This window comes from Oncorhynchus mykiss, chromosome 6 (genome assembly GCF_057628025.1).
Source record: "Oncorhynchus mykiss isolate SJ-2025 chromosome 6, ASM5762802v1, whole genome shotgun sequence".
Lineage (NCBI taxonomy): Eukaryota > Metazoa > Chordata > Actinopteri > Salmoniformes > Salmonidae > Oncorhynchus > Oncorhynchus mykiss.
In genome coordinates, this window is record NC_143027.1 from 49,585,972 (window position 1) to 49,598,298 (window position 12,327).

Genomic DNA, 12,327 nt, shown 5'->3' on the forward strand with positions numbered 1-12,327 from the left:
ACAAATAAATGCAAAACATAGAAACAAGAACATAGAATGCCCACCCCAAATCACACCCTGACCAAACCAAAATAGAGACATAAAAAGCTCTCTAAGGTCAGGGCGTGACAATAACACTATCCATAAATTAAACATTGATGGTGTTATTACAGATGACCAAAAATGTATCGCTAAATACTGCACCAATTTTTACAGAAAATTGTATAACTCTACGTACAGTCAGGAATCCACAGATATGTTTTTTGATTCACTGAATAATGTTCACTCTATCAGTGATACAGAATCTAAGTGTGATTAACCCATCAAAGTTGAAGAGATTATAGAGTCTATCAAACATCTAAAGAACAATAAATCACCAGGTGTGGATGGAATTACATCCGAATTTTACAAATTATTTTCTGAACGAGTAGCTCCCTTCCTATTTTAAGTCTTTTTAGAGAGTATTAAAAACAATGAGTCAGGGGTTAGAAAGGCCAAAACCTTGGAAGAAACCTAGAGAGGAACCAGGCTATGAGGGGTGGCCAGTCCTCTTCTGGCTGTGCCGGGTGGAGATTATAACATAACATGGCCAAGATGTTCAAATGTTGACCAGCAGGGTCAAATAATAATAATCATAGTGGTTGTCGAGGGTGCAACAGGTCAGCACCTCAGGAGTAAATGTCAGTTGGCTTTTCATAGCCGATCATTCAGAGTATCTCTACCGCTCCTGCTGTATCTAGAGAGTTGAAAACAGCAGGTCTGGGACAAGGTAGCATGTCCCTTGAACAGGTCAGGGTTCCATAGCCGCAGGCAGTACAGTTGAAACTGGAGCAGCAGCACGACCAGGTGGACTGGGGACAGCAAGGAGTCATCAGGCCAGGTAGTCCTGAGGCATGGTCATAGGGCTCAGGTCCTCCAAGAGAGAGAGAAAGAAAGAAAGAATTAGAGAGATCATACTTAAATTCACACAGGACACCGGATAAGACAGGAGAAATACTCCAGATATAACAGACTGACCTTAGCCCCCTGACACAAACTACTGCAGCATGAATACTGGAGGCTGAGACAGGAGGGTTCGGGAGACACTGTGGCCCCGTCCGATGATACCCCCGGACAGGGCCAAACAGACAGGATATAACCCCACCCATTTTGCCAAAGCACAGCCCCCCCCCCCCCCCACTAGAGGGATATCTTCAATCACCAACTTACCATCCTGAGACAAGCCCGAGTATAGCCCACAAAATAATTTTAAAAATAAGGGGGAAAAAATATTTTTTAAAAGTGCTATTTGACGTGTATATTTTTTAACACAAAAAGACCCAACCGGCATTCCGTAGTTCAAAGTCATTAACCCCGTTCTACTTTTGAGCATGAATATGGCAGAGGCGTCTTTAGAACGTTGACAACAATGGCAATCTCGCGACAATAGTGACGGAGGTGCAACCCACAGAGTTTGGTCAGAGATACTCAGAGTCGGTACTTTTGAGGAGTTGGGAAACTCCTTTGGAATCATATTAATGTACCTTGCTCATGATAGGACAAGGAGTGCTGTCCTTCAAATAGTGAATGGGAGTCAAACTGGGCGCCAGATCAAAAACCCAATATTAGCATTAATTTCGTCAACAAGAACTACAACATTACAAATATTTTCCTAGATGTGAGATAATTAACTCGTTCTCTGTAATACCGTATTGCTTTGGAATTGTGACCTTATGTACTTTCGAGAAAAATAGGCAGGTTTCTCGAGTCATTCCCTGACTTTGAGAAGGGATTGCAAGACAATTAGTTTAGCAACTACGTGACAAAACATGACAACGTGAACGCGATTGGTCTACAGTCTGCTAGATAGACTTATATGTTCCTCCATTCATTCCTATTTGTATTCTCTCTGGTTTGGTGTACACTTTTCGTCAATGTTTGGCGTCTCGTTTCCATAACAACAGAAGATACCAACAGGAAGTACAGAGGTATGTATGTCGTCGATTTCTTCATTTGTAATCTAGCTACAAAAAACTAAATCGCAGTTCTTGCCTCTGATATGAATAACGTTATATTATTTTGAAACTATGTAATTTGTAATGGTTTTCATCAGTTGTATAGTAACGTTGTTGACCCTGGCCTTAGCTGCTGCTGATTTCTTGCTAGCTTTTGATCATAACCAAACCCAAACGGAATCTGCGGGGATTTCTTATATTTTCTGCTGAAATTCTGCGGAAAGCTTTTTTTACCTCTAGGGTAGAAACATTATTTTGTAACATGGGAACATGGCTTATGTGAATAAATGCTTAGATGACAATAAACATACGGTTTTCCTTCTACTAAAGCTCAGTCTAAAATAACCTCTACACAAACTCAACCTTTACGGTAAATGATCCTTTTATCGTAAATATGATAGATAAATAAAGTGCAAAGGCATATAAATACAAATGATACATTGACGAATCCATCTATAAATACATTAACGCCAAATAGTTTAGGTGAACCATTCTGTCTCTTTGTTCCATTCACCATATAACTATTGATTAATTATCAAATTGCTTCAATCCAAAACACAGAAAGAGTGGTAGAGTTGGTGGGTGTGACTGACATGCTTTTTAGTGCTCAATGCTACTATACTTTGCAATCAACAAAATTGTTATTTTTCTCTATGAGGCTCCTTCTATGCTGACTAAGTAGCATCTTATAATGTGAAAAAAGTCTTTCTACATCCACTGAGGTAGTGAGGAGGCACAGATGCATCGCCGCAATGTGAGCTAAGGCTGTCTTGTCCTCCCTAGCTGCCCACCAGTCCACTGCACTGACTTCCATAGCATCTGCCTTGTCAATGCCCATGTATCTGTGCAACTCCTCTGCAGACACCTGGCTCAGAGCAGGGATGGCATGGACAGTCCTTAATGTCCTTTCTTGCGCCTACCCCCTGGGCTGGATCTAGAACAGGAACTGATGCTCAGTAACTTGAACAGGTGAATGCAGGGGTGCTTCTCCGGCACGGTCTGCAGCTTGATTGAGCCTGCTGCCATTGCAGATTGGAACAACTTGGTGCAGGAGAGCCTGTCTTCCTCTGAAAGCTACCACAGCAGCTCAGTTGTATGAGGGTGCCAGTTGTCAGCCCCAGCTGTTCTGCCATACTCAAACTGCATTTGCAGGTCCTCCAGCTTGCTGGCGATGTTGTGGGCTGTTGGCACAGAGGTCTCCTCCAGCTTTATCTCCACACTATGCTCCACAATGAACACTGCCTGGGCCTTCAGCTAGGCCTTGTGTTCCCTCAGCAGTTCACAAAGGTCCTGGACATACTTCGCTGTTTTTGGTAAGGTCGTAGTGAATTCTGTGAGCACATCCATGTACTCGCAGGAGAATGGCCATTTTCCAGCATGAATGATCTCTGCTCCAGATGACGCTGGGGTGCCTAACACCTTTTCACCAAAGCACACAGCTTGTTCACATCCTGAAACACCTCTGGAAAAACCTCCAGCACCAGGCTCAGGAGATGGGAAAAGCAGGTGACGTGTCCAGAGTTGGAGAAGAGGCCCTTCAAGATGCTAGTGAAAGCCTTCTTCATGTAGCTAGCTGAGTCGCTTACAAAAGCCCGCACATTGTTAAAGTCAATGTTATTGATACAGGAAAGCTTGGTACACCGTGGTAAATTAGACTTTATCCAAGAAAGCCAGTTCTGCTTCAACAGGTCATTCACCCACTGGCTTAAGTAGAATGGCAAGTGCACACCTCTTCCAAAGGTATCGATCATCTCATCAAGGATGACATACAATAAAAATAATTTCCCTCTACAGCGTCTTTGATATCCTGCTAAAATTGTGGATAGAGCTCTGGCAAGTACTCTGTACGCAGATGGGATGGCGCTGGGATATACCCTCCCTGCTTGCAGTGTTTCTTCAGAAATGTGGAGAACTTGGGCCCCTTTTCAAGAGCTATATATCTGCTTTGATTAATGTTCTTGTGAAGTCCACGATGAACTCCTCTCAGCTGTGGAGGGTGTCTTTGCCAGACACTAGGCCAGGGTCTGTGTTCTTGTTTGGACAGAAACATTTTTAGAAAATAAAGAACAATAGCAGGCCTATAGTGGATCTCAAGCTTTGAATCTAGGCACACACTCTCCTGAAATGACACAAACACAGCCCATAAACCTCACACAGACACAGCCCATAAACCTGACAGTGTGTCTCTCACACAAATTTTCAAACAATGATAGTTAACATATTTTCTTGATTTTTTTTGTTACCTACTTGCTGTTTTTGAGATTCCTAACTTGATAGCCAAAGTGACGTGATGGAGCTAACTTGTTAGCTTGCTAACATTACTTCAGCTAAGTTAGCTAGCTAGCCTAAATGAAACGGTGGAGTTGGAGTGACAACATGGGGAAGCTTGCCAGGCTAACGTTAGCTAGCTAACTTGCCACTATGAAGATAGACAAAAATGTAACTGTCAAGAACCGATATTAGCTAACTAGAACAAACCAATTAGATAATATCTGTAGCTAGCTAAAGCATCAGAATATTTACCTGGTCCACGGAACTAGCCCTCCTATTTTTGTTTCAGAGTGACCTCAGGTGCTCCACCACAGTTTGATGCTGACAGACTTTGCAGAAAAGTACTCCTCCATCCTCATACAGTTCAGCTGGAAACGCCCTGGCTGTTATTCTGGTCGCCAAGTGTTTACTCCTCAGCTCTTCTGCTGTAAATCTGGGCATTTTTTGTTAGTTCTCTCATCAGACCGCTGTCATTCATTCCCTTAGCTGTCTGCACCTCTCACTCACACAGGGGAAGGGCTACACTTTTCGATTATTGAAATACATCAATGAAAACAGAGGAAAAACTTAAGTTCAACAACAAGTCAATTTTATTTAACTTTTATATCAGCAGCTTAATTTCAGCTTTAGATATGCATTCTATTTGAAATTCGGCAGATTTTCGTAGGGAATTCTGCGTGCGCGGATTCCGTGCGGGTCTAATTATAATCATAACTCTCAGTTCCATTACATTACAATTGTAAGGGAGGATTTTTGTTCAGAGCCGCGACGCTCAGTCTGAACATTAACACGCGTCGCTTGCGGTATGGTTTTGGAAGCATAGGGATCTTATCTTTCATATCGGCAAGACATTTTTTTTCTAGAAACAAAAGGTTAAATTGATACACACCGTTTTAGGGTTAGGATCTCACAAAGCCATATTTCCATGTTACCATGCTTGTTTATGGAAAACCGAAAGAAGACAGAATAAAACTACCTGTGCTAATTGGCTATCTGTGTCTCCAAACACCTGTGTGTAAACAGAAGACATGCCACAAACGTCTTGTCACTGAAAAATACTGTTGTTGGCTGTAACTATGTTACAACCGGTTTAAACAGTGTCCAGTACGTGTGTATTTTTCATTTAAGTTATTTTGATGTCATATGAAAGTAGAGGGATTTATGTTTCTAGAACCGTACAGCAATTGAGCATCAATTCACGTTTAGATATAGTATTTGGCTGTTTTGGCTTCTAAAGCAAATTCGCCATTTAAACAGAACATTTAAGGTCCTTGGACTAAGGAGTAACATTAGGCTTCTTTAATCCAATATTAGGCTAATTGCTTGCTAACAAACTGTTTAAATAAATCCATGTCCAGTCAGGATTGATACATTTGAGATGTCAGTATGAAATAGCTAGTATAAAAACTTGTGTGAATTCTTGGCCTTGTATGATACAGTAGTGATAATGGGGGGAAATTGTCGAAGCAGGGTTTAATACATTTTTGAACTATTGATTAGAGCCTGTAAGTAAGCATTTCACCTGTTGTATTCGGCGCCCGTGACAAATAAACTTTGATTTGATCTAGCTCTCAAACTCTAGGCAGCATTCTGCCTTCTCCCTGCAGTTTTCAGCCATTAGCTTCGCCCACGACTACCTCATGTGAACTACAATGCCGACGGTCTGTTTTAATGTTTAGAAATGTCAATAATCATCACTTGCAATACGGCTTTCGAAACATATGGCCCTTATCTTTTTATTTATTTAATTTAACCTTTGTTTAACTAGGCAAGTTAGTTAAGAACATATTCTTATTTACAATGACGGCCTACCAAAAGGCCTCCTGCGGGGCTTGGAGCTGGGATTAAAAATAAAAATATTTAAATATAGGACAAAAAATACATCACGACAAGAGAGACAACACAACACTACATAAAGAGAGACATAAGACAACAACATAGCAAGGCAGCAACACATGACAACACGGCATGGTAACAACACAACATGGTAGCAGCACAAAACACGGTACAAACATAATTGGGCACAGACAACAGCACAAAGGGAAAGAAGGTAGAGACAACAATATATCACGCAAAGCTGCCACAACTGTCAGTAAGAGTGTCCATGATTGAGTCTTTGAATGAAGAGATTTAGATAAAATTGTCCATCTTTGAGTGTTTGTTGCAGCTCGTTCCAGTCGCTGAAAAGACGAACTGAAAAGACGAACTGAAGACCCAGGGATGTGTGTGCTTTGGGGACCTTTAACAGAATGTGACTGGCAGAACGGGTGTTTTATGTGGAGGATGATGGCTGCAGTAGATATCTCAGATAGGGGGGAGTGAGGCCTAAGAGGGTTTTATAAATAAGCATCTTTCATTAGAAAGAAAGAATCCTTCAAATAAACAAGATACTTCCTGAGTTATGCTTTCACACAGGTGTTCAGAGCATGCTAGATAGCTAATTAGCACAGGTGGTTGTCTCTTGTCTTCCGTAAACAAGCGCTGTAACATGGCGATATGGCCGTGTGGGAACACTAACCCTAATCCCATCAAGGTGTGCATCAATTTAACCTTTTGTTTTTTGAAAATATTTTTTTGTTGAAAAGGTCCTTATGGTTCCAAAACCGCACTGCAAAAAACGCATGTTAATATTCAGATTGAGCGTCAGGGCTCTTAACAAAACTCCCCCGTACATAAGACGCCTTCGTATAATTGTGTCCCTGGTGGCACCAAATAATCAAAGGTCTGACAGCACAGAGATGCTTGGGAAAATGGTCACAACAGGGGACTAGCGTGTGTGTGTGTGTTTCAGGGGAAAGGGGTGCTCTGATCTCCATCACCTAGGACTTGACAATGGTTAATCAAATAGCCCCATTTTTGCCCTTTTTTGCTCAATTTTGCATGCCTTCTCAAACAGCTGAAACTGTATATGCCATCGTAAATCAAGTCCTTGGTCTCAGGGATGGAACAACTTTTGAGCATCTGAGCTTATGGTTGTTTGTGGGGGAAAGGGGTTGAGAGTGTGTGTGTGTGTGTGTGTGTGTGTGTGTGTGTCCCACATCTGTTGCTAGAGGGTAATGATTTTAGGGACAATATAGGATGAATCACAATAATTGTTTGCTAAAATAATAATTGCTTGCCAAAAATGTTATTTTTGTAATGGTAATCTTGGTTATAGGTAACAGTCCTTTGCATGAACTGCCTGCATTATTACGCATATTATTAGTTAATTATTGGAAATTAAGATGAAGTTGTGTTGGAAAAGGAATGGGGAGGCAAAATATATTTCTCCCATGGACAAGTCATTCAAAAGGGGTGATGATATTAAGGAACCATAATTTTGATCCGAATGTGCAAATTGTCCAAACAGATCCTGAAGGTAGATGGATGATTTTTAATATGTTATTAGGCCATAAACAGATATGACTCATTAACCTATACAGTCCAAATAATGATGATCCACGCTTCTTTGAAAATATGTATAATAATATATTAACCCTACAAGGAATACAAGTCTATATTATTATGGTGGGAGATTATAATACAGTTTTAAATACCTCTATGGCCCGTGAAGGAAATCACACTACAAACTATCACCCTCATGCACTTATATATCACAAATATAGATATATTGGAACTAGTGGATATATGGAGGCTTAAATATCCTGACCTAGTGAAATATGCATGTGGCGGAGGCTCAATCAAGCTTGTCGTCTTGACTACTTTCTTATGTCATTCTCTCCGGCCCCAACAGTTTAAAATGTGTTGATAGGGGGCAGAATGCAGTCATTATTACTGAAAGGGGATCCAAGTAGTAAATATAAAGATCCAGTCCATTTTAAAAATTGGAGGCCCCTACTAGCAAAAATTATAGCAAAATGCATAGAGCATAGAATTAAAACGGTATTGTCGGATATTATTCATCCTAATCAGACAGGTTTTTTACGTGGAAAATACATTGGAAATAATGTAAGACAAGTACTGGAAACAATAGAACACTAACAAATCTGGGAAACCAGGCCTTGTATTTATAGCTGACTTTGAAAAGGCTTTTGATGAAGTACGACTGGAATTTATATATAAATGCCTGGCATATTTCAATTTTGCAGAATCTCTTATAAAATGTGTTAAAGTTATGTATAGTAACCCTGGGTGTAAAGTAGTAAATAATGGCTACTTCTCAGAAAGTTTTAAACTGTCAAGAGGAGTAAAACAAGGTTGTCCACTATCGGCATATCTATTTATTATTGCCATCGAAATATTAGCTGTTAAAACAAGATCCGACTGTGTGTATGTATATGTAAAACAAGTCAAAATGAGGCTCAGTAGTGTGTGTGGCCTCCACGTGCCTGTATGACCTCCCTACAACGCCTGGGCATGCTCCTGATGAGGTGGCGGATGGTCTCCTGAGGGATCTCCTCCCAGACCTGGACTAAAGCATCCGCCAACTCCTGGACAGTCTGTGGTGCAACGTGGCATTGGTGGATGGAGCGAGACATGATGTCCCAGATGTGCTCAATTGGATTCAGGTCTGGGGAACGGGCGGGCCAGTCCATAGCATCAATGCCTTCCTCTTGCAAGAACTGCTGACACACTCCAGCCACATGAGGTCTAGCATTGTCTTGCATTAGGACCGCACCAGCATATGGTCTCACAAGGGGTCTGAGGATCTCATCTCGGTACCTAATGCTAATGTCAGGCTACCTCTGGCGAGCACATGGAGGGCTGTGCGGCCCCCAAAGAAATGCCACCCCACACTATGACTGACCCACCGCCAAACCGGTCATGCTGGAGGATGTTGCAGGCAGCAGAACATTCTCCACGGCGTCTCCAGACTCTGTCACGTCTGTCACATGTGCTCAGTGTGAACCTGCTTTCCTCTGTGAAGAGCACAGGGCGCCAGTGGCGAATTTGCCAATCTTGGTGTTCTCTGGCAAATGCCAAACGTCCTGCACGGTGTTGGGCTGTAAAGCACAACCCCCACCTGTGGACGTTGGGCCCTCATACCACCCTCATGGAGTCTGTTTCTGACCGTTTGAGCAGACACATGCACATTTGTGGCCTGCTGGAGGTCATTTTGCAGGGCTCTGGCAGTGCTCTTCCTGCTCCTCCTTGCACAAAGGCGGAGGTAGCGGTCCTGCTGCTGGGTTGTTGCCCTCCTACGGCCTCCTCCACGTCTCCTGATGTACTGGCCTGTCTCCTGGTAGCGCCTCCATGCTCTGGACACTACGCTGACAGACACAGCAAACCTTTAAACATTATATTGGTTGCAAGAACTGAATATAGTCATTGAAAATGGAAAATGTCAAAGTTTTTATCCGGCGTTGCTTTGCGTATCAGTTCATAAACCATGTGCCATGGAATCGGAACATCGGACATCTCTTCCCAACTATTTTGCAATCTAAACTCCGCAAAAAAGAAACGTCCCTTTTTCAGGACCCTGTCTTTCAAAGATAATTCGTAAAATTCCAAATAACTTCACAGATCTTCATTGTAAAGGGGTTAAACACTGTTTCCCATGCTTGTACAATGAACTATAAATAATTAATGAACATGCACCTGTGGAATGGTCGTTAAGACACTAACAAGCTTACAGACGGGAGGTAATTAAGGTCACAGTTATAAAAACTTTGGACACTAAAGAGGCCTTTCTACTGACTCTGAAAAACACCAAAAGAAAGGGCGCCCAAGAAAGTGCAGCAAGCGCCGCGACCGTCTCCTATAGTTGATTTTGCTGCGGGATCGCGATTTTGCTGTGAGAGATGCACTCACACCTGCCTGCTGCCATTCCTGAGCAAGCTCTGTACTGGTGGTGCCCCGATCCCGCAGCAAAATCAACTTTAGGAGACGGTCGCGGCGCTTGCTGCACTTTCTTGGGCGCCCTGAAGCCTTCGTCACAACAATTGAACCGCTCTCCTTGAAGTTCTTGATGATCCGATAACTGGTTGATTTAGGTGCAATCTTACTGGCAGCAATATCCCTGCCTGTGAAGCCCTTTTTGTGCAAAGCAACGATGACGGCACGTGTTTCCTTGCACAGTGAGGCGAGGACTTTTGGAGGATGGCCTGGTGTCAAGAAGGGCAGCAAAGAAGCCACTTCTCTCCATGAAAAACATCAGGGACAGACTAATATTCTGCAGAGAGTACAGGGATTGGACTGCTGAGGACTGGGGTAAAGTCATTTTCTCTGATGAATCCCCTTTCTGATTGTTTGGGGCATCTGGAAAAAAGCTTGTCTAGAGAAGACAAGGTGAGCGCTACCATCAGTCCTGTGTCATGCCAACAGTAAAGCATCCTGAGACCATTCATGTGTTGGGTTGCTTCTCAGCCAAGAGAGTGGGCTCACTCACAATTTTGCCTTAGAACACAGCAATGCATAAAGAATGGTACCAACACATCCTCCGAGAGCAACTTCTCCCAACCATCCAGGAACAGTTTGGTGACGAACAATGCCTTTTCCAGCATGATGGAGCACTTTGCCCTAAGGCAAAAGTGATAACTAAGTGGCTCGGGGAACAAAACATCGATATTTTGGGTCCATGGTCAGGAAACCCCCCAGACCTTAATCCCATTGAGAACTTGTGGTCAATCCTCAAGAGGCGGGTGGACAAGAAACCCCCCCGCAAATTCTGACAAACTCCAAGCATTGATTATGCAAGAATGGGCGTGCCTTCAGTCAGGATGTGACCCAGAAGTTAATTGACAGCATGCCAGGGCGGATTGCAGAGGTCTTGAAAAAGAAGGGTCAACACTGCAAATATTGACTCTGCATCAACTTCATGTAATTGTCAATAAAACCCTTTGACACTTATGAAATGCTTGTAATTATACTTCAGCATTCCATAGTAACATCTGACAAAAATATCTAAAGACAATGAAGCAGCGAACTTTGTGAAAATGTATATTTGTGTCATTCTCTAAACTTTTGGCCACGACTGTGTGTATGTATATGTGTGATATATATATATATATATATATATATATATATATATATATATATATATATATATATATATATATATATATATATATATAAAATATACAGTTTAGCTTGTAGCGTCATATCCTAGATGACTCTAGGCTGTAATTGCTGCCGAAGTTGCTTCAACAAAGTACTGAGGAAAGGGTCTGAATACTTATGTAAATGTGATATTTCAGTTTTTTTTATTTTTATACATTTGCAATTTATTTTTAAACTGTTTTTGCTTTGTCATTATGGGGTATTGTGTGTAGATTGATGAGGAAAACAAAACAATTTAATACATTTAAAATAACAAAATGTGGAAAAAGTTAAGGGGCCTAAATACTTTCCAAATGCACTGTATGTACCAATTATGTACACCTTAAATAAGTTATTATATGTTTTTGTATGTACTGCAAGTGTTACCGGCCTCAGTCTGTAGCTGAGGTGGCCTGTAATAGTAAAAAGAATGGACACAAGTTTACGTCCGCAAAGTTCTGGCGCTTTCTTTAATCTGAAGAATGTCTTTTTTTCTCTTGTTCATTTGTCTATTTTTTTGTTCGTACTTTTAAAACAGTCACATCAAACAAGTACACACTTTAAATTGCACAACATAAATGCACTTTACCTAAAGGAAAATTCAAAACTGGCCCACAAATAACCCTGTCTTACTGTATGATTTTAAATGAAAATGTATTTCACATTCATACAATAAAAACACTTGATGAAGACAAAAATAACTGAATGTTTTTCTACATACTGCTACCAAATATGCCAAACTGACAACAATACATTAAACTTTAAGATAGTGGCACCTCTGTAAAATCGTCTCTCTCTCATACAACCGGATGAGCGTGCGAGGCCAGTTTTCCAGCTAGTGAGCACAATTTTACACAAAACCTATAACATATAAAACGAACTCAGAAATCCCTAACAACTGGATTCTTTATAAAATCTCAGACAAAATCCAGTACAAGAAAGCTACTCAGTAAACAGTCTCTGTGACTTGTGAAACGTTTTTTCCTCAGCTAGCATCAAGCTAACATATACTCTCACTCATTGTAAATCACGTTCTTCTCTGTCAGTTCAACACAAAACCTTTCCTAACTTGATAATACCTTGACAAAGTTGTTAAATAGCATGT

The 12,327-nt window shown here is 41.4% G+C and overlaps 1 protein-coding gene across 1 annotated transcript in view; it reads left to right on the forward strand.

Annotated features, from left to right (window-relative positions):
• Positions 1 to 1,427: 1,427 nt before the first annotated feature.
• cfap77 (cilia and flagella associated protein 77) overlaps positions 1,428 to 12,327 on the forward strand; it is a 66,356-nt gene continuing 55,456 nt past the window's right edge. The window contains exon 1 of the mRNA XM_021606690.3: positions 1,428 to 1,946. Within this exon, the coding sequence (XP_021462365.1) occupies positions 1,835 to 1,946 (112 nt within the window). The 5' untranslated portion in view covers positions 1,428 to 1,834. The remainder of the gene's footprint in view (positions 1,947 to 12,327) is intronic.